Source organism: Lissotriton vulgaris, chromosome 5 (assembly GCF_964263255.1).
Source record: "Lissotriton vulgaris chromosome 5, aLisVul1.2, whole genome shotgun sequence".
In the NCBI taxonomy this organism is placed as follows: domain Eukaryota; kingdom Metazoa; phylum Chordata; class Amphibia; order Caudata; family Salamandridae; genus Lissotriton; species Lissotriton vulgaris.
This window is the reverse complement of record NC_141693.1, coordinates 1,790,361,874-1,790,385,573: the sequence shown is the minus strand read 5'-3', so window position 1 is coordinate 1,790,385,573 and position 23,700 is coordinate 1,790,361,874. Positions and strand designations below refer to the sequence as shown.

Here is a 23,700-nt window from a genome sequence, read left to right as displayed (position 1 = left end):
TTTGGCAGTCAGCTGGATGCCTGTATCTTTTTCTTTTTCCACTAACTTGAAGCACAGGCAGTGTTATACTAGTGAGGAATTACGCAAGATTGGACGTAAGGCCGCCTATAACAAGAGCTGCCATTACTCTTCAATAAACAGTTACGGGCACGATTTTGGTGCAGTCAGGTTTCAATTAAACCCTGTACTAATCACACTCCACTTTCCTTGGAAGGTTAGTTTTCCTACTTTCGTCGCGATTTCTCGTGCACAGAAATGAAATGTGAAGAGCTTAAAAGCAATGTGGTGGCTGATACTTGTACTGTTAACAGGACTGAGTTGGAGGAGAAAACACTTATAGAATATGTAGGGATGCAGTCCACAGGATTTGATAAATCTATGACTATTAGTTGGCTGGCTATATTGTAATACTATATCCATCCCCTAACATGAACTTGAATAACAGGGTATGCTGTCCACCCTCAATCCCATATGTTTTATTACGGAAACATGGCTCTATGGCTAGACCCTTCCTAGTATCCCCAGTGCCCTCCCAGGGAAATACTAAGTAGCTAGATTGGACAGAGAATATACAGGGAGAGGTGGAGTAGCAATTTCTTCCTCTGACACTCTGAATGTCTTTAATTATGGATAGACACATTTCAGAGTAATTAGAGATGTGTGTGTTTGAGCTGCAGACTCCAACTAGTGAATCTTGGATAGGAACATTAATCGATCGCAGGATTGAGCAGGTTGGCATCTCTGCAAGATAACTATTTAAAGTACTTAACAAATTCACTAAACCAGCTGCCTGCAAGCTAGCAATAACGGCTTCATAAGAGTTATACGAATAGCTTACTATTTTGGGGTACAGATTTCCAGATTGAGGAATTTCCGCCATCGGTAATGAGGCTAGATGAACGTGCAAACTATAATCTACTGGCACCAAACTTCTCTGCCATGTTGAGAAAGTTTAATGTAATCTCCCAAGAACAGCTCCGAGATGAACAAGGTACTTACTTTTGGTAATGCCTTATCTGGTAGAGACTATATCTAGCAGCAGATTCCTTACCTTTGACTTTCCCCAGGTGTCAGACTGGATCTGGAACATTTTTTGTGCACAGTATGCCTGCGTACCGGTAGGTGCCATCATTCAGCACCGCGTGGTTAGTCTGCTGCGCTGAAGTGACGTCCGATGAACCTATATAGGCGCCACCCAGGCGTGCTGACGTCAGTTACTTTACACTACTTTTCACACTAGAAGCATGGAACCATGAAGTGGACTGACACTGGTTTGTCCAAATTAGGGCCCTGACATTGATAAGCCGTGGAAATCAGCCTGCAGAGCGGGGAGGAAGGGTGAGTTGGTAAGGAATCTGTGGCTAGGTATAGTCTCTACCAGATAAGGCTTTATGAGGCAAGTAACTTGTTCAGCTGGTAGAGACTTCTAGACACAGATTCCTTACCTTTGAATAGATACCCAAGAAATACAATCTCCGGAGGAGGGTCTGCGGACTAATTTCAGGCTAGGAAGTCCTGTAAGACTGAATAGGGGAAGTGCCCATCTCGAAGGACCATGACAGTCTAGACATAATATTTTGGTGAACGAGTGCAGGGAAGTCCATGTTGCTGCCTGGCAGATATTCAGAACGGGAACTCGCAAGCTAACGCAGTGGGCAGAGCTTTAGCTCTGGTGGAATGAGCTTGCAAGCCTTCAGTAGGCTGATTCCTGGCCAATGCATAGCAGATTTTGATGCAAAGTATGACCCAACGAGAGATAGTTCACTTTTGCACCCCCTGACCTTTCTTTGCACCAACATACCCCATGTAGAGTTGGTCATCCACCCGGAACTCCCATATGTGGTCAAGATCAAATAACAATGCTCTGTTTGGGTCCAGACGGTGGGGTCGCTCCTCTTCTTTAAAGGGATGTAGAGGAGCGCAGAAGGTAGGTAGGGTGATGGACCCTCCTTCCTGGAATGGTGGGACCACTTTGTTAGTGTGGAGAGTGAGATAAGGCAGCTTCGATTACAATGCCTGCAGCTCACTCACTTTACAGGGGGATGTAGGCTACCAGAAAGGCTGTTTTGCACATGAGGAGCCTAAAAGGTCAGTTGCGTATAGTCTCAAAAGGAGCACACATCAAAAATGTCAGAACTCTGGGTCAGTAACAGCCTATTTTTAAAGCGCGGAGATACCCGCAAAAGCACCCCAAAATCTGGAAACCTTGGGAAGAATTTAGCAGTCTCATATTGGAACCTCCTTCATCTACTGATGTGGGAACTCTCTGAGGCCGTATTACAGAGAAAACGACGATACAAAGGACTATGATATATGAGGTATGGCGTGATGGGTATGATATATGGACTACTACGCAGGAGGAGACACAGTCGTTTGTAAAGTTAGGGGCTGATGTTCACACACCAGAAAAGTTTATCTCTCTGTATTATAAATGTCATATTGAAGTTACCTGCTTGAAAGCTATTATGTTGATCAATATATCTTCTTTTCCCTCTGTAAAGAACGTGAATATCTTACCTGATGACTTAATAAAAAAAGAGTTTTGAAAAAATAAAATGTCAGAACCCAATTGAGGTCCCACCGAGGCATTAAGAATGGTGAAGGGGGAAAAAGGTGGACGAAACCTTCTTAAAACCTATGTACAATAAGGAACTTAAACAAAGAGTGTTAGTCAGGTAGCCGCAAGACAGAGCAGAAAGATATCCTTTAATAGTGCCCAGTGCAGAACCCTGCTGGGCAAGGGAAAGAAGAAAAAGTTAAACTTCAGAAAAAGGGTATCAACAGACTTTTCTGCACACCATGCCACAATATTTTTCCAAAGGTAGGCGTACACTGTCTTGATGGAGGAAAGCCTGGCTGCCAGACTCGCATTACAGACTTTGAGAGGAATGTCGAAAGCTGTAAACTGCCACTGCTCAAATTTCCACACAAGAAGGAGGAGAGTAGACAGGTTCAGGTGGAGAAGCCTCCCCTGCAACAGATGATCCATCTGAAGGGGCAGCCTGATCGGAGGATTGATAGCCATGCTCAGTACCTTGGGATACGAGACTTTATATGCCTAGTCCGGAGCCACAAGGAGAACTTGGGCTCGGTCGTTCCTGATCTTCTTGAGAAATCTGGGCAGGAGTGGTATGGGTGGAAAGGCGTACAGGAGGCCTGAGCTCCACTTGAGACAAAAAGAGTCTCTGAGCGACATCCGCCTTGGAAACTTCAGTGCGCAAAACTGCTGGCATTGAATGTCCCCGACAGAGCCGAACAGATCTAACCAAGGCTCTTTCCACTGTTGAAAGAAAACTTCTGCCACCTCCGGATGGAGACAGCATTCGTGAATCAATAGGCATCAACGACTGAGTTTGTCCACCCTGGCATTCAGTGAACCTGCCAGGTTTCAACCACAAGGAATATGCCCTGCCATATCCAGAGATGGAGGGCTTCTTGACAAAAGGGCCACAACCCCACCCTGCCCTTTTTGTTGCAGTGCCGCATGGCAGGGGAGTTGTGCGTAAACCTTTGCATTAGCCTTCCCTTGATGACGAGTAGAAAGTCTTTAAATGCCAGTCGGATCATATGGAGCTAAAACAGGTTGACTGGAGTCCATATTCCACTGGAGACCCGAGACCTTTGATCTCCACCTCTCTAGGATGGCCGCCGCATTCCTGGAGTGCCACATCTGTCCCTACTATGAGATCCAGTTGGGGAAGAGAGAGGGGTCTACCGCTGATCCAATCATGGTTTGTTAGCTACAACTGCAGAGCTTTTACAGTTCCCTCCGAGATCTGGACCATGTCAGAGAGATTCCCCTGATGCTGTGCTGAAACTTCAAGTCCCAATGCAGAGCCCACATATGCCATCGGGGATGAGATACCAACAGGATGCAGGAGGCCATTAGACCCAACAGCCTCAGGGTCTGCCTTACTGAAATCCAGGACAGAGGATGAAACATTAGTATTATAGCCTCTATATCCTGGACTCAACACTCTTGAGAATAAGCCCTGAAACTGTGAAGTGTCCAGGACAGCTCAGATGAAAGGGAGTGTTTTTGAGAGAGAGTCAGGTGCGACTTCAGCATGTTAATAGTGAACCCCAGTGAGTGCAGGAGGTTCCCATAGTCTGGAGCTGGGAGCCTGAGGTGAGCCCGCCTTCAACAGTCATCAATGGTTTTCAACAGTCGTCGAGACAGGTGAAGACTGAAACCCCTAATCTTCTCAGATGAGCTGCAACAACTGCCATCACCTTTGTGAACATCTGCGGGTGCTGGTAAGGTCAAAAGGGAGCACAGTGAACTGAAAGTGCTTGCGCCCCACTGTGAACCGCAGAGAGCGTCGGTGGGCAGGAAGGATGGGAACGTGGAAATAGGTGTCCTGCAAGTCCAACGCTACCATCCAGTCTCGTGGGTCCAGGGCAGTCAAGATCTGAGCTAGCGTGATCACCTTGAATTTCTATTTTTTGAGGAAGAAGTTGAAGGCGGGGAGGTCTAGGATAGGATGCAGGCCCTTGTACTTTTTGGGGACCAGAAATTTCAGGAATAGCAACCACAGCCTCCTTCTGGCCCCGGAACCCTTGCAACCTCAGCCCCCATTTGTGAGACCTAGGACTTGCTCACAAGTCCCCTTGTGCCACCTGTTTCCAGGTGGCCCCCTTCCCCGTAGCACACTGCTACCAACCTTAAAAGCACCGTGCTCCTGGCAGAATCTACACCTATATTGCATTTTTGCGTTTCCTTCCATAGGAAGGCATTGTGCATAAAGACACACAACTGTATACGCCTGATTATCTTGTAAATTTTTATTTCAAAAGTACATACCATTAAACAAAGTTCTTGGTTCGAAAAAATATATAAAAAGACTTGGTATTTTTCTAAATTGGTCTTGGATTTATTCCTCAAATGTGTGTTTCATTTATTTCCTCTGTGAGTACAACTACTGCTTAGAATTACCCTCTGATAAGCCTAACAGCTTGCCCACACTACCACAAAAGAGAGCGTTACTATTATCTACTTTAGCCTCTGTAAAGCAATTGGGGACCCACTGGACTCTCTGTACAGTGTACTTCTATTTAGTACACAATATAGAGAGCCAGCTTGCTACAGATGGAAACAGGATGCAAAGACAATTTTTAAGTATCCACTGTCTAGTTGCTGGAAAACTCTGCTTTTTTTCTAACAGACTCCTGTCTCTGGGTTTATTGGGGGTACAAAGGCCACTTCAAACTGGACTTTGGTGTTAGATGTAGGAAGGTACTAGGATTATCATAGTACACTTTCTGCACACAACCCAGCCCTCAGAGACCTAGCTTAGTGTGGCCAAAGACTTTCGCCATCTTGGAAATGCCCAAAGTGGTTAGTGCTAGAACATGAACCCCCTTGACTGGGGCATGCCCAGGAGTCATTCCCACCCTAGGCTTGTGCTACGCATAAATGTTGCATCTCCAAGCATCTACTTAAGAACAATCCTGGACCTTAGTTAGAATAGAAGATGGCTTGAAATTGCTGTCTGTGTCCGGGAAGAATACATGAAGGACTGGACATGTGCCCTTCTGTACCCAGGACAAAGAAGTAGACGAAAAAGGTTAATAAGATTCAACTCCTGTTCAAGAGAGAAGAATACAACAAGCTGCAAGAGGCCTTTCCTTCAACTGCACAGTGGCAGCTGGACCTGGACCGGGCCATGGTGTTGACCAATACTCGACACCTTGCAAGTCTTGAAGTGCCTCCCCTGAGATCACGGTGAACATTAGAAGTGTAATCTTGTGGCAGATTAGGACTTAAATGACTCAAGTCAGAAGGTAAAAGCTAAGCTTAGTTAGTGTATCCGACCCGCACTCCATTGCAGTCCGTGTCAAACTGCGCCGTGGTTCCAGCCTACCTTGACAAATGACTATCGTTACCTCTTTTTTGCTTCTTGAAGCTATTCCTATTTAAAACTTTAAAAACTCATACGTGTGGTTCCCCTTGTTGCATTTTTTAAATGCTGTTTATTATATTTTACTATATTTGGTTTGGGAATTTATTGTTTTGCGATTCAATGTTTTTTTAACTTTTTATTACCGCATAAATACCTTACAAATTATCCTACGTAGTCACTCACCCCAATCGACAATGCAATTTGTTTACATGCTCAAATGACACATGTACTGTGTAAGACAGATAAGTCTTGGCAAAAAGACACTGATTAACAAATCAGATAAACATTGACTTTTACCAGTACAGCGAAGAAGTTTCACACTTCTATGCTTCCACTTTATGGTGTTAACTTGGTACAACAAAAATACATTAAAGGAGTGACCCGTTTTTTGCGACTACTTTAAGACATTGAACAGATCCCTTCCCTCCAATTGATATTTACTAGCATAGTGCATTCAGACAGGTGGGTTGTAGAATTTCTTTTCCCCAAAGCCCAGCACATATAGTTTGGGGATAAGGACAAGTGTTCATGTTTAGCTCGTCCACTGGAGAAGTAGACCCAACCCTCTGAAGCATTATTCCTTCAGCTGCCAGTTTACAGGTACACGGTAAGGATCTATGAAAGAGGATTGTCTGAAACGAAGGCAACATTTCCATATTCATATGTATAAGTTGTACAAACGCACATACAGTTGATTAACGCAAAACCTTTACCATTAGGGTGAATGCCAATTTGAGGCCACTTATTCCCAGACTCCTCCCTGATTACATGCAAATACAGAAAACCAAGAAGGGGGAGTGAAGAGGTGGTGCTCTAAGAGCATAAGAGGTGGAAGCCGCGGTGAGGTAGTATCCAGGCGAGCGAGTGACCTTGACGACTGTTTGACTACAGGTGCTCCTCCCTTTCAATTCAACAGGCTCATGGGGCAATAAAAAAACCCATAACAAGAGAATAATACCTATTAGGGTACAGTATCAAAGTGCATGAATAATATTATGTGCATTAACTAGTGTTTTTCGGATATAGTATTTATCTTCTATCACCAGCATTTAGAGTGTTGAAGAGATCGGTCTAGGTCCTGATGAGAAGCCAGGAGAGGGCTTTGAAACATGTCACCAAAGGAAGCACTGCCCATTAAAGCATAGTACCTCCGCTTCTCTACCCACTTTTAATAATATCAGCTTATAGGCATATTAAAGTTTATTTTTCTGCATAGCCAGGCATTTTTTAATCATTTATCACCTTCACTTGACCACTCCTGACCCTTGTAAATGTACATGTATTTATATGTACATGTATTTATATAGCGCAAATCACCCACATCGCAGGCATCTATGCGCTTGCTTAGGGAACCCGTCCTGGTATTCCCCTGTGAGATAACCCCGGCAGGGTCTCCACAAGGTGAAAGCCAGGCATCCCGCCGCGAGGGGCCGTTGTGGAGATTAAGCAAGCTATTGCCCAGAGTCGCAGAGTGTGAACCCGTGAGTCGAGTAGGCACCGGGGCGAGAATTATCGAGTCCGTGGAATTATTGAGCCCAACCCCCGTCGAGGCGGGGAATTGAACCCTGGTCCAGGGCCGATCTCAGCTTCCGGGTCTGCCGCCTCTAACCCCTGAGCCACACTTCTCCACCCTTCCACTCACTCTTACACCACACATAGTATTGTTCAAAATCAGTGCTCCAGCGTAGTCGTAGGTCACAGCACACCCAGTCCGGCAGCGAGGCGGAAAGACTCTGATGATGAAGCACGCCACTAAGGACCCTTTTGGTGGCTGAGGGGTATTTTAGCAAAGCTGTGTGCTTTCCTTGAACGTAGGAGACACACGATTTCTGGAAGGACATCCTTTCTCATCTGTATGAGGGTGGGTCCCTTTGTTTAAACATATATGCAAATACATGCATAAACCTTAAAGTATTGCTGATTGCTTAATTTAAAAATCAAATGAGCACAAAAAATTGCAACTTGACAAAAAGTTGTGATAAACTATTTCGCAACTTTAGATACCATTTCTGAGACATATCATTAGAAAAACTTGTTAGATGCATGTCAAGATTTAAAAAGTTTAGTAACAGTGTAAAACCATTGTGGGTAGCATAAATATAAATTAGTACAGGTCATTGCACTGGTTCAGATTTAAGACTTTCAGGAATTGACATGAGGCCTAGAGGCTGTACTCGTAGAAAATCTCTGAATGTCAAATCGGATTGAGCTAATATACTCATGTACATTTCTCAAGCAGAAATCTGCTGAGCGATTGCAAATTCACTTTCCATATGACCCCTTTTAGTCACACCATGCAAAAAAGATTTATACCTACAGTTGTCAGGAGTCAGTTTATGACCTTTCCCAGGGTAGGAAAAGATTGGAGAGGAGCTGGTCAATACCCTTAAGCATGCCACTCTCACAACAAAACAATCACTTTTCTCCTATATGCAGCCATAATGGACATAATATATGCGAACCTGCAAACCATGTGAGTTTCACATTTCCGTATTACACTCCAGCTGTGATGGCTCTAGACTCACTGGCAATAAAAAATGATGCAGCTGCTGAACTACAAATACTTATTACAGGTGAGTTATGAACACATAATGCCTGCTGCAAGAGCAAGCATTCAATGTGGAAAGCAGGTCACAGAGCATAATTACAACTGCAGTATAAACAAGGAAAAGGGGAACTGGTTATTCCTTTTTAGGTTGAGCCTAGACGAAAGCAAATCACTTTTGGGGGAATGTGGACAGCAGACTGTCACGAGCTTCTCCTGCCGGAGATTGTAGCTCGTGAGCGCGCACGTCGCCGTGCCTCATATTCCCATGCAAAGAAAGGCTCACGCATGCGCACATACACACACACACACGCACCCCCCTTAAACAGACACACGCGCAGACAGACGCACGCACGCACAGACACGCGCGTACACCCCACCCCCACTCACCCCTCCTCTCCCTCAACACACTCACCTGTTCTGGCGGTGCTCGGCGGCGGTTCTGCCTCTCGGGCGGCGGTAGCGCTTTGCGGGGCTCTCTCACCACATGAGTCCCGCCTTCCCCCTGCGCCCGGCCGCTCTTCACCCGGTCCCCCATCTCGGGACCGGGACTCGATCAGGAGCCCTCGGGGCTCCTCGGACAGTGGATTCCCTCTCGCGCCGCGATGGGGGCGGGACTTCCTGTTGGGGCCGCGCTGCGATTGGCCGGCTGCCCAGTGGGCATAGGAACCCCTCCCTGCATACAGAGACCTCCCTTTTCTTTTTGCGTATCATCATCATTCTTTCACGCCGCTTGAACGTTGGTAAAGACAGCTTGCTCTGTCGTCGTTCTTTCAGACCCCTTTCAGACCGTCCTTGGCTCCTATCCTCCTCAATCCCTCTTCGTTGTCCCTCCTCTGTTGATTCGGTTCCTCGTTGCTCTCCCTGTCTTCCTCCTGCTCGCTCTCCCTCCATGCTTTGTCTTTCTTTCCCATCCTCCCGCCACGCTTTGAAATCCCGGCCTCGAGGACTGCACTGCTCCACCTCCGAGATCATATTTGGGATGATTTAAGGTCAGGGGTTGCAGAGCGTGCTTCAAGTATTTGCTTTCCGCTCACGTGTCTGCAGCACTGCGCATGCGCCCTTCTCCTTGTATACTGTGCGTGTGCATGCTGCTTTTCCGTGAGCGCGTGCCACTTTGTGTGCCTGCACGGTGTCTCTTTGCAGCTTTCTCTGTGGCAACTTTGTGCGATTCTCTCTCATTATGGTGTGCATGCCAGAGCTGGGGACCACGCTCGGGTCTCGGCGGGTGTTCACCATCCCGTGATTTTGGGCAAATCGCTTTATTCCTTTTGCTTACTGAAAATGAATGTGACCTTGTCTAATGTAACTAACTAGTGCACAGGTAAAGCGCTCCAATACCTTAGGGTGAAGTTTTTGCTCCATAAAATTGCTAAAAAATATATATTGAGTACCTCTGTGGGCATGGCGATATAAGCAGGGAGGTTGGTGTGGGGGGGTTCAGTCTTGTCTTATGGTGCCAGGTGCCTCCGGTGCGCTGCATGTCTAGTCCCACCCCTTTCTACCGCTACCTCTGCCAATGGTTGTTCTGCACGGTACCCTGCCATTGGTCCATTCTCCACCGCCATTGTGGACGTGGTAGATTGCAGTTTCCACCGGCAGTGTCTGCTTGGCTGCAAATGTATGTATGTATGTACCCGTGGTCTGCTTGCATGTGTCTGCACCTTACCTGCGAACATGCATGAGATTTTCTTGCATAGAACATGGCTTCGCATAGAGCAGGTGTGGAATGTTAAGCTTTGATGAGTGCTGATGGAGTGCTTTCAGCATGCTTGTTGGAGCTCATCCTCGAACCCATACACCTCTGCCCTCTCTGACGTCATAGCACCTAGGGAAATGAATTTGAGAGTGCTAGTAAATCCAGCTCTGACTCCCACTGACCCCTCGCATCACAGGGAGGGGCAGCGTGATGTCCGAAGTAGAGGAGGCATCACTACATACTTCCCCGGGACTCTACAGGGCCTGTGCCTTTAATTTACAGTCCTTAATTTTAAGCCTCTGATACGGCCAGATACCGTTACAAGCTAGACACTCGTGAGACATTTGTGACACACACTAATTTTACCTCATTCTCTCTCTCATGCTTTCACTGTGCACCAAACATTTGTTAAGCCAATTGGTTTGGCACTCACACTTGAGCACTGATGATAGCAATACAAAATACTTGCTGCAGTGCAAAACAATTAAAATAAGGATTCCTTTGTGTGTATATAATGCACTAAGGAGAGAGATTTTAACATGGGGTGGCATGTACTTTTCAGAAATAAAATAGTCCCTCATGTTCCAGGTCTCGTATAATTAAAGTTTGAGCTATTGGCATTGTAAACGACAATGCCTATTATTCATTTGCATTGATGCGTAAACAAGCGATTTGTACTTATAGTCCATGCTTATGAGAAGCAAGTCTGGCAGTCTCTTTTACTGCCAGCCTTGCTCATCGTAAGCAAGGACTATAAGTTCAAAGTGCGTGTCTATGCACCGATTGCAGGTTTTAAAAGCAAATGAATAAAAGGCATTGCCATTTACAATGCCAATTGCTCAAACTTTAATAATGCGAGACCTATTGCATTGTAAATGCTTGTTCTGATATGTTGTTATAAAAGGAAAAACAAAATGGAGCAATGTATGGCAATATGTTTACTTCCCCACACTGTAAGACATGAAATATAGAATATCTGCATGCTTCTACAGATTCTGAGCTACAGCATTTGGTTAATCTGGCTTACATCAAACAGATTCTAATATACTTTTGCAGAAATTATCAATTGCTTTTTTGGGAGTTTAATTTTGCAGTACAGATGCTGCTATTTTTCTGCTTGTGTGCAAGGAACATGGAAGGATAAGACACCAAGGATTTCAGAGCTTTGTGGGAAGCATGTTGTGTAACCATGTATTCCAAGGAATAAAATAACCTACACGTCGGGGTTCCATGCCCTTACAAAGTACCCCAGCCTGCAATCTTGTTCCTGTAAATGGCCACAGAACTCCTTGGTGGCTCACAATATTCTTATATTGTACAGTAGGGGGTACTTTATCCCATATGTAATATGTGGTATAATATGATCCCAGTTATAATCAGCGAGGCTTTTATCAGAGCTATGATATAATGGGAATGCTGCCATAATGTGCCAAATCACTGCAAGGCATCAAAAGGGACATGTGACTGTTTTTTATAGGACAGGGATATTTCTTCAGCATTCCGTCCCTTGTGCAAGTACATATTTTAGAAAAATTATACAATCCTAAAACCAGGTTATCTTTCACTTGCCCATTTTCATTCCATCAAAGAACCTGGGTGTCATTAGCTTTTAAGACACTAAAAGTGCCTGAAAGACCCAGAACAGCTTCACGTGTGCCTGTGGCCTCAGTAAAACCTGTGCTGCAGTTATGTTCCTAGTATAGAACTGAACATGTTCGCTGGAGAGTTTGCTTCAGAACAACAAAAGGTAATACTAGCCCATTTGGAGAGGTGAAATTCATGCTGAAGGTCATAATGCTGGTTTAAAAAAAACTTTCTGGCACCATTAAAAAGTATACAGCAGAAAATAACAGTGCATATTAATCCTGTCTCACTTCGACTATGGCAACTCTATTTTAGCCAGCGAGCATTCAACAAGAGACAACTTTGTTATCACTCACAGACTTCTTTCTTGACATTCATTTCACATTCAATATGCCCCATTTAGAATCTCAAAATTATTTTCAGAGAAATTGTTGGGTTCAGAACACAATCTCACTTTTAGGAGTAGATAAGTGATTTCGCCTAGCACTGTATGGCACGCCATCCTTCCAAAGTGCTGCAACGACAATTGAAATTGAGTCTCAAAGCTCCGTCGTACTGGATTTTGTTTTAAATAACATTTAAAACATTTTTGCTTCCAACTACCAACAGATTACTACGAGTCCTTGCTTAGCACAGGCACATAACTTATTACTAGTGCTAAATCTTTGTTTTTACATCTACCTGTTTCCAGATGGTCCACCATTGCTGAACTTATGCTATGGAGACAGTTTCTGTGATAAGGGAAATGCAAAAGTTTAGTACTAATTTACATATTATTTCTGGGAAACGTGTTGCGATTCTATCAATGTCAGACATATTTGGGGGTAACTGATTACATTTCATGGAAAGGAGTTTTCACATATCTGGATAAGACACACTACTAACTAAATCAGGGAGACTTCTGCTGGTTTCTGGAGAATTGATCTACACACTTTCATGAATAGCATTGCAGGATCACCCTTCTTTTCTAGGCATATTACCTTTAATATCACTGAACTGGTGCAATAGGCCGTACTCAGTGTCCTGGTTTATCTGGAGCCTTTGAAGCAGGATTTCCTCCTGGACACAATGGATGTCTTGGGAATCAACTTCCAGATGCCGGCCCTGCCTGGCACCATGCCAGGCAATTACTCGGAGGGCAATCCAATGCCGCAAAAGAAGACCCAGGGTCTTTGTGGGATCCCATGACCTACGATTCCAGACTAGGAAAGTCACAATTACTCCGAGCAAGGCAATGAGGAAAGCCACTGTAAGCATTGTTCTTAGTCTATAAAGAGAAGCACAAAACATACCTAGTTTAAAGACAAAGAGATATTGGCAAGGAGTTAATGTAAATGCTTCAGAATTGTTAAAAACTTTGCATCTTTTTACTAATAAATCACGATGTTTAAAGCATCCGTAATCGTCTGATCACTTTTAGTTTTTTCCTTTTTTTTGGTAGAGCCTCGGTCATGCTCAGCTTAACAGGGATGCCGACATACCATTGTACTACTATTGTGTATTGTATATTGAAAGAATATGAAAAGGATCCAAAGCACAACTTTCAGTCTCAAGAATGACAATGTACTCACATTTCATGAACAAAGATAACATTCCTTTTCCGCTCTGTTCCTTTCACTTATTTTTTTAGGTCTCGACTATTTTATCACGCAAGTGATAAATAGACGAGAGTATTGAGGGCCAAATAAGCTCTGAAACCAACGGTAGATTTGCCACAGTTCATGTGTCTATGCGCGTGCACAAACCAGCTACGTGACAAAACACAATATGTCTGTCATCACACTTCAAAGGCTGCCGCGCCCCGCTCCCCGCCCCCCCGCCCACACATCATACTTCCCCTCCCACGGCCGCTCTTCTTATTCACGCTCTCTGCAGGCATGCGGCCGCTTGCTCTTTCTTCCTTATCACTCCCCCCTCTCCTACTTCCCCACCCACCTCCCAAACAGCATCGAGCCACGAAGATTTGTTTCTTTCGCTCCGAGGGTTCGGCAGTTTTGAAACAGCTGCCCGTTTGTCACCATCTTTTTTCGTTGACAAGGCACTAAACTGTTGTTTCTGTGCCACCCCATTTTCTATTTTTTTTAAACAACGCACAGAATTCTCCATTTCCTTCCTACCCGTATTTTACTGCATCTTCCATCCCGTCCCTTCCTCTCTTGTTACAACGCCGCCTCCTAGCTATACCAAAGCTTTTTCCAGCAACTGCCGCCACTACCTCGGGAGATCTAAACAGATATGTTCCTCACTTTACAATTTCCATGTACTAGAGCCAAGAGGGAGTTCCCCAGATGCTGTGACTACTGTAGTAACATATTTAGTGTAACCACTGTGTTTTTTTCACTTCATTGTCAGCGCCCCTGAGTACCTCTTCAATCCGTGTTACAACTCTGTATTGTACACGTTACTCCGGCATGTACATTTTTCTGTGCCTCGTATTTCCACCAGTTCCACAGTTGCTCCGAGAGTTTAGCAGTTTGTATTGTGACCGATATCGGAGAAGCGAGCAGCGCTTGTCATGGTCTCTCTCTGGGCAACTTCCGAGTCAGTGGGTGCACAATGTGGTTTGCTATGGCTGCTGCATGTATCGCACTCACAGGACTTGAGAGCTTCACCTTGAGATGGCCCCTTGTCGCCCTCACTTCCTGCCTTGTAAACTTCCCTCCCAGACCATGAAGCATAACACAGTACGTCTGAATGAAGAAGCACAAGACTGAAATTTAAGTAATGTCCACTCATTCACATCCTGGGTAAATTAAACAGGTCATTAAATTGAAACTGCAAGGCCTCAGTGACACCATCTACAAAGAAAAAATACTCGAGGCAGTACATAAACCATTTATTTTGTTTCCTTTTTTAACAGAATTCACAGGTCTTGTTTACATTAGACACTCTCCTGCCTGCCGACCCTAGTATAAAATCTAAAGCTTCTAATTGGCAATGACTGCAGTCTCATATTGGGATCCACAGTAGATTTCAGGCTTGTAGTTAACCATTTTATTGAGCTATTTAGGGAGTATAAATCTGTTATTTTAAACCATTTTATTTAGCTATTTGGGGAGTATAAATCTGTTATTTTAAACTTTAGTTCCAGAATAAAGTTAAAAAAAAGAACATAATGTTACAAAATCGAAAAGCAACAGGTTCCATACTTGTAGGAACGTAGGATCTGCTTTCATGGTCACCCCCACTTTTTGCTGGTGTCATTATGTTTTTCTGACTGGTCCAGCTAACTAGGTACTCAGTGTCTGTGCTTCCTCCCTAAACTGGACATGGTGAGTACTCTCCAGATTGGCTACTGGTGTACCCTATATATGTCCCTAGTATATTGTACTAAGGAACCCAAGGCCTAGGTACATCAGGGGTTTCCCATGGGCTGCAGCATGTATTATGCTACCCATGAGAAACCACTCAATTGTGACTACAGGCCTGCCATTGCCGCCTGTGTGAGCTGGTGCTAGCACCACTTACGACAGATCTACGTTTCCCTATATCTGAGGTCACTGCATTTAAAACCAGCAAGTCAACCCGAAAGCAGGGTGCTCGGTTCAAAGTGTGAGGGTGCCCCTGCATGAGCGGGGCACCCCTACAACCTTTGGAGTCCATTCTCCTGGGTTGTAAGTGCATGAGCGGGGCACCCCTACAACCTTTGGAGTCCATTCTCCTGGGTTGTAAGTGCATCAGCCATTATGACATATAGAGTGCCCATGCGTCACTACGCAATGCCAATCTCTAAACTGGCTGTAACGAACCCGCTCATGTTTGGTATCAAACATGCTGGATTAATACCCCCACGGGTGAGGGAGGTATGATTCCCTGCACTATAAAGCACCTCCGGGAGTCCCTAAATGCTCACCGTACCAGTCTTCTAAAATCAGATAGCTGCCAACCAGAGACACGATTCTGCCCTCCTGCTGCTAAGCCAAGCTCGAGCAGGGGAAGGCAGAAAAATTGATATTCTATCACAGGGAGGTGTGACCACCTCCCAGACAGGGTTTAATGTATTGGGGCAGTGTGGGGGCATTTGCCAACACCACAGAGACTGCTTGAAGGGCACATTTGGTTCCCTCCTTGTATACTCCAGTTCAAACCAGTTCAAGGAGGCGTTGGCTCCCGCTCTGGTGCTAAACTGGACAAAGGACATGGGAGTTTATTTATTTATTTATTTATAAAGCTTTATATAGCGCAAACAAGATCCCGAGGGATATCAGAGTAAGATGGGAGGAAGGACAAAATGCAATATTCATATCAAGTAGGAGGGAGGAGAAAAAAACAGGAAAGGTCACATATTGCAGTACAATTGCACCCAGGAGGGTAATGTAATGGATAGATGCAGGCGAGCTGCAAGGGGGAGTCACAGAGCAATGTCAACAGGCACATGAGTCCATCCCTATTAGGGTAATAATTTGTTCCTCCCCACTGTACAGCCCCTCCTCTGGGAGGGACCCCTGAATCGTCCCAAACCTTTCCTAAGGGTACTTAAGGGCTTACCTGTGGGTGTGTCCCTAGATTTATTGTGGGACAAGATTCAGATCACATACCACTTCAACCATCTAGGCACTCTAGACCTCGCTGGACTTTGTGTTGGGAACAGAGACTGCAACTGGGAAGACTCCTGCTGCTCCTGATCTTGTTGTCCTGCAAGTCTGCTGCAAAATCTGTACCTCTGGGCCATACAGGATCTTCAAAGGGCCTGAGGACATCAAAGGCACCCGAAAGAATCTCTCTTGGAATGAAGGAACCCCTCCCATGCATCTGCAGGCACCACAATGCAGCTGACCAATCTGCTGATCCTGGGCTCTCACGGACTCCGTAAGGCTCAGCAACACAGGTGGTGGTTCTGCAACTCCCTCAAGGCCTGCACTGTCTTCTCACTGAGTTTGAGGCCAGTATCCCTCGTCGGAACTGCTGGAACAAAACCTGTGTGCACTGCGTCGACTTCCCATTGCCAAGTCTTGTTGACTCTCTCCTCCAGATATCTTCCGGCCCCAAAAAGCTCCAGCCTCAAGCATCTCCTGCAGCCAAGATTTTTGCTTGCATCGCATCCTTTGCACAGTGGATGTCTTCATTGGTGAACAGCTCAAGGTCCTCTTGCGACTCCTGTGCCTTTGGCCTGTGAGTTCTCTTGTGAGTCTTTGGCCTCAGTGGGCTCCCCTGCTTGCTCGGGAATGCTCCGAATTACCTGCTCGTGGTGAGTTACTTGGACCTTGCTGGGCCCGACACTGCACCTTTTTCCTCGACTACATTGGTTGCTGCTGTCACGGCTTGTTGGTGCCCCTGCCGGACACTGACCCCTTGGCGCACGACATACGAGGTGGACAGCTTGTGAACTATTCCTGGTCTTCTACAGCATCGCCTGGTCCGCACAGCTGCAACTTCAAGGGCACTGTCAACCTCTCCTGCATCTCCGGCATCGGTGGGCATTTGTCTTCCGTGCCTCCTGGACACTCCTGAGTGGCATATACAGTCCCTTCTTCTTGCTGGTACCCCTCATCCTGAATACGCCTTTGGGTACCAACGGACTCCTTTGTCTTCTTCTTCTCCAGCGGCTTCCTTCCTGAAGTCCTCCATTGGGGTCTACAGCAGTTTCCGATATCCCTTGAAATCTATGCACCCGGCTTCCCTGGTGTAGGTATCCTGGTTCCTGGGGTATCCACAGGTGGAGTGACTCTCCAACCTTCCATCTTCCACTGGGTTTCTTCAGGGTCCAATGAAAGGGTCCGTCTTTAAAATTGCAACTGCGACTTACCTATTTGCCTAACATTGTGCATGCGGTTGTGTTCCCTCTCGGCACACAACCTCCTTGGGGTTCCTGGATAGGATACAATTTGTAGAGTGCACTTATACCCGAGGGTGTCAAGGCGCTGGGCAGACCGAGGATAGGAAAAGCAGCACGGAACCCCTAACTAGGATGAGAATAGCCATTTTTCAGCAATTTTCTGAAAGCCAGAAGAGATTCCGCGTTACAGATGAAGAAAGGTAGGGAATTCCAGAGTTTGGTGGCCAATGCCGAAAAAGAGCGACCACTCCCTCTGGCCTTGCGAAATCTCGGAGAGGCCAGTTTTATCTGAGTGGAGGATCTCAAGGTCCTCCCGGGGATGTACCATTGGAACATGGTTTACAATTACGATGAGCCTTTGCTATGCAAGGCCTTATAGACCATGCTCAGGACCTTGAAGGGGATTCACTTAGAAAATAAGGAGCCAATGCAAGGTACGAATTCCCTCCCTGACTGGTTTGTGCTTAGGTATGTTAAGAATCAGCCTGGCCGCTGCGTTCTTAACAACCTGAAGCTTGTCCAGGGATGCAGCATTGATGTTGAGGTACAGAGCATTGCAGTAGTCCAACAGAGAGGTAATAAGTGCAATGATGGCGGACTGATGCAGTTCAGGAGGAATATACGGCAGCACCTTTCTGAGAGTTCTTAAGATATAGAAACAGTTGCTCAGAGTACAGCTGACCTGAGCCTCAAAGGCCAGATCCTCGTCGAAAACGACCCCCAGATTTTTTGCTGCCCTTACCAGGACAGGGAGGGGACCACAATCCATGGGTCACCAGACATTTGACCAGATGGAATTCTGTGAGCCAAATACCAGTACTTCGGTCTTGTCAGCATTGATCTTTAGTGAGTTGCCCTTCATTCAACAGATAATGCTGGCCATACACTGGTTGAATTTTCCTGCGACCAATTGCAAATCATTTGAGATGGAAACAATGATTTGTTTATTGTCCGCATAGGAAAACACCTGGAACCAAAATGATCTCACCCCTGGGCTAAGAGTTCATATAGAGATTAAAGAGGGTGGGGCTCAAGGAAGAGCCCTGGGGGCCCCACAAGGAAGACTAAATACCCTTGCTTTAAAGCCTCCGCAGCTGACAGTGTTGGTTCTCCCAGACATGAAAGAGTGGGGAAGCCGCAGAGGCTTGCCCATAACTCCCACCTCCTGCAAACGCTGAACCAACCTCACCAGGGTAATGGTGTAAAATGCCGCCGATAGGTCGAGCAAGATCAGCACTCACCTAGGGTTGTTCCTGTGGGTTCCCAGCTCTTCTAAGTCTCTGGGTCCATTCTTGACTTGAGTCTTGGTTTGGATTGCACTATTTTAGTATATGGTTTGGTCTCCCCCTGGGGAACACTGGGTATATGTGCAACTTACATGTTCTATTTCCTATGTGTTAGTAACAAAATACAGATTTTTATAACTACACTGTGTGATTATTTTTCACTTAACCCATACCATAAAATAAGTACTGGTAAAATAAATCAATCAATCAATCAGAGTACTTGTAAAGCACGCTACTTACCCGTGAGGGTCTCAAGGCGCTGAGGGGAGGGGGGTGCTGCTACTGCTCAAAGAGCCAGGTCTTGAGGAGTCTTCTGAAGGCGAGTAGGTCTTGGGTCTGCCATCGGTGGGTAGGGAGGGTGTTCCAGGTGTTGGCGGCGAGATAGGAGAAGGATCTGCCGCCGGAGGTTGTTTGTTGTATCTAGGGGACAGTGGCGAGGGCGAGGCTGGAGGAGCGGAGCTGGCGGGTGGGGGTGTAGAAGCTGATTCTGTTGTTCAGGTAGGCTGGTCCGGCGTTGTGGAGTGCTTTGTGTGCGTGGGTGAGGGGCTTGCAGGTGATCCTCTTGTCGACGGGGAGCCAGGGTAGGGCTCTCAGGTGAGGGGTGAAGTGGCTGCGGCGGGAGATGTTGACAATCAGTCAGGCTGAGGCGTTTTGGATGCGTTGTAGTCATCGTAGGTGTTTGGCTGGGATTCCTGCGTAGAGTGTGTTGCCGTAGTCCAGTCTGCCGCTGACGAGGGCTTGTGTCACTGTTCTTCTTGTTTCGGTCGGGATCCACTTGTAGATCCTACGGAGCATGCGGAGGGTGTTGTAACAGGAGGAGGAGACGCGTTGAGCTGTTTAGACATGGAGAGGGAGGGGTCGAGGATGAATCCTAGGTTGCGTGCATGGTCGGTGGGTGTTGGTGCTGTTCCCAGTGTGGTCGGCCACCAGGAGTCATCCCAGGCTGAGGGGGTGGGTCCGAGGATGAGTACCTCCGTCTTGTACGAATTTAGCTTCAGACGGCTGTTCCTCATCCAGTGGGCGACGGCCTTCATTCCCTCGTGGAGGTTGGTTTTGGCAGTGTGCGGGTCCTTGGTGAGGGAGAGGATGAGCTGGGTGTCGTTGGCGTATGAGATGATGTTGAGGTCGTGTTGGCAGGCCACTTGTGCGAGGGGGGTGATGTAGACATTGAACAGCGTCGTGCTTAGGGATGAGCCATGGGGGACACCGCAGATGATGTCGGTGGCTTCGGAACGGAAGGGCGGAAGGCGGACGCTCTGGGTTCTGCCGAAGAGGAAGGACGTGGTCCAGTCAAGGGCCTTCTCTTGGATTCCGGCTTCTAGGAGGCGTGTCTTTAGAATGCGATGGCAGACTGTGTCGAAGGCGGCTGACAGGTCCAGGAGGATGAGAGCTGATGTTTCGCCGTTGTCAAGTTAGCGCCTGTTGTCATCTGTGGTGGCGATGAGGGCTGTCTCGGTGCTGTGGTTTCATCTGAACCCGGACTGGGACAGGTCCAAGATGTTGTTGTCTTCCAGGTGGCAGGCCAGTTGCATGTTGACGATTTTCTCGATTACCTTCGCCAGGAACGGGAGCAGGGAGATGGGCCAGAAGTTCTTGAGGTCCTTGCTTTACACTCCTGGACTAAGTCTAGAGGCTGCTCTCCGCAGCTACCACTTAGAGAGGTTGTCGAAGACCACTCAAATCACCGTAAGTGTTGTCTGGATTAGTGCAGGATGTTACACTTACATAAGTGAGCACCGTATACTAAGCCAGTCTCTCACAGCTGCTATTTGTCTTGCGTCTTCCCTACTGCTCAGCTGGAATGTGCGATGACCTCATAGAATGCTTGGTTGCCTGTGTGTGGACCGTCAGTTGGCGAATGCAGGCTGAGCAGCAGGGAGGCTGCTCCTGGTGGAGCTACTCTTTTTCTTCCTATCTTCTCATACTCATCTATCCTGGAACCAAGCCTCAATAAAGATATCCTGTTTATACACCTGACCTGTGCATCTTCCATTTGCGACAATTTGGCGACTAACTTGAAGAACCTATGCTAAGGAAGAGCCTCCACAAAGGATCTAACTAACAGAGGGATCTAACCAAGACAAAGAATCTAAGAAGCAGAGGATTCTACTCAAGCTTTTCAAACACGTCAGTTGAAACTTGAACCACTGGGCAGATTTTATGCCCATTTTGGTTAAAGGTAGTGTTTCCGAAGGAAGGTGGGTGGGGCTCCACAAGAATGGGGTCAAAACACATTGTACATATTATGCAATTTTCACACAGGGTTGGGAGCTTTGGGAAAAAAAATTCCTCATATGCGCAAATCTCTTAAGAAAACAGGAAACGTTATTAGAATGTGGTCAATACAGACAAACATATTTTGAGAATACTTAGCTAGAACATAAATGGGTTTAGAGTCTCAAAACCACTTTATTTCGATTAGTAAAAATCATAAAACGCACACAATAGGCACAAATACATGTTCAGAGGGATACAAATACATTCAATTGATGGAACTGTTTAAAAAAGAGCAATTAAAATATTTACATTTTTTTTAAAAAGTAGAAGAGTATTTTAAAGATTTCATAAGTTAACACCGATGCTGTTAGTTTGTCTAGACCTGGTACATTTTTTGAGGCGAAAAGCAGCCACCAAAAAATTTGCAACACCAAACATTATGAGTGGGGATTATGAGTGGGGAGTCTAACTGTTTTAAGTAAAGGAGAGCTGGTTTGACTTGGACAAACCCCTTGTTTTTGAGCAACGGGGTAATATATTTTTTCCTGGGCAGAGAATAAAATTTACAGAAAAACATAAAATGTAAAGTGTCCTGCAATGAATAGCTATCACAATTACAAAGTGGCAAATCCTCAGGCTTAGCCCACACCTTGGAGTCATTTAACAAAGAATGAATCTGGTTAAATCTTAATTTAGTTAATAACCAGCGGTGAAACAGGATTGACACAACTGTTAAATAAATAAATGGGTTTAGAGTAGCAGATAGAAGAAGACGAATCTTACAATTCTTGAAACAATTTGAATGCGATACCATAAGATTGCAAGAAATGCATTTACAACTAAAAGAATGGGAATCAATACTTAAAAGTCATACGTGGATACACCAGTTAGCATGTACCAACCAGAACTAATATTAAAGGGGTTGCTATTCTGTTTAAAAACTCTTCTCATGCAAAAATAATTAAAGTAATTTAAGACCCTAAAGGTAGAAGGGTTATTGCAACAGTGAGGATTTATAGCCAAACTTACTCTATGATGAGCTACTATGACCTGAATGTAGACGATTCATCACCACTGCATGACCTATTTTAACAAATATTGAATGATGACTATCCTAATACAATGGCGGGGGATTTTAACGCTCTATTGGATCCTGTACTAGATAAATCTACAAACAGACCAACAGTTAATGCTCCTAAAATGCGAGCCTCTATACAGAACATGATGAAGAATTTAGGACTAATAGACCCCTGGAAGATGAGAGCTGGAAGAAAGAAAGAATTCACTCATCATAATAAATATAGTCATGCGTCCCATATAGACTACTATCTTATTGATTCAAGATTAGGTAATAAGGTTAAAACAGTCTTCCACCACCCTGCTCACTTATCAGGTCATTTTAGAGATAACTATGGAACAAAAGGGGCCTGAAATTAGATGGACAATGGATAGGTCCTTACTAGGAGAACTGGAAATACAGGATAAACGGAAACAAAACACGTTAGACCATTTTGAACTAAATGCAGTATCCACCTCATTACGGGTCATTTGGGATGCATACAAAGTCTATATTAGAGGGAAAAAAATTAGTTATGCTACACATAGAAAGAAGTAAAATGGCCAAAAAATTGAAATCATAGAGAAGAAAATAATCTCCTGGAAAAAAGACCTCACAGTAGCGCAAGACTCAGCAGCAGCTTATGAGCTCCAGTCGCAAATTAATGAGGGGAAGAAAGAACTTGAGGACCATCTGGAAGGCATAGTTAAAAAAAAAGTGGTTTGCTATCAAATTGGCACACTAAGAGTATGGCAAGGGATGTGGGGGGTTACTGGAATGGAAAACTAGGGCTGACCTAGCTACGAACTCAATAAAAGAGATAACATTGGAGGGTTAAGTGTAAGCTGTTCGGACTTCATCGATATTGGGTTCGCTTTTACCAGTTTTTTACAAAATGTATTTAAGGAAGAGATCCTAGTGTCTAACGAGCAATTGAACACTTGGCTTTCAGGCAAACCTCTCCCAAAATTGCCACCAGATAAGGAATCTCTACTTAATAACCCTATCACATCTGAAGAAGTATCCATAGCAATAAAAAACCTGAAGACTGGGAAAGCACCTGGACCCGATGGGATTCCTAGCGAACTATATAAGGTCTTGGCTGAGGAAATGACTCATCCATTAACCTCATTGTTTAACTTTATCTACATAAATAAAGAACACATACCGGAATCCTGAAATGCGGCTACAATAACCCTTACATTAAAACCCCATACAAATCCTAACAATTGCGAGTCTTATCTCCCTATATCTTTACTCAACAATGACTATAAAATATTTACGAGTATATTGGCAAAAAGGTTGAATAAAGTATTGGGAGACCAAATAGGAACTTAACAAAAAGGGTTTATGAAAAGTAGACAGCTGATTGATCTTACACACGATCTGGTATGCGCTATAGATCTGGCCACAGATAAAAACCTCCCCTTAGCAATCCTGACTATCGACGCTGCCAAGGCATTTGACAGGGTCAGCTGGCCCTTTCTCCACGCTGTCTTATTACACATTGGGTTGGGGCGCAACTTCATTAACGCTATAAAAAACATTTATACATGCCCCTTTGCAAGAAATGTAATTAATGGCGCTCTTACTCTACAATTGAAAATAGGCAGAGGTACATGGCAGGGTTGTC

At 45.3% G+C, this 23,700-nt stretch overlaps 1 protein-coding gene across 4 annotated transcripts in view; it reads right to left on the bottom strand.

Annotated features, from left to right (window-relative positions):
* Positions 1–23,700, bottom strand: part of GHDC (GH3 domain containing) — a 240,302-nt gene that overhangs the window by 210,743 nt on the left and 5,859 nt on the right. For 2 of the 4 annotated variants that reach the window (XM_086924132.1, XM_086924131.1), the window contains exons 2-3: positions 12,712–12,998; positions 12,186–12,245 (exon numbers count right to left, since the gene is read on the bottom strand). In XM_086924132.1, coding sequence (XP_086780258.1) covers positions 12,186–12,245; positions 12,712–12,988 — 337 coding nt within the window. In that variant the 5' untranslated portion in view covers positions 12,989–12,998. The remainder of the gene's footprint in view (positions 1–12,185; positions 12,246–12,711; positions 12,999–23,700) is intronic. The other 2 variants (XM_086924134.1, XM_086924133.1) reach the window with 1 other exon arrangement.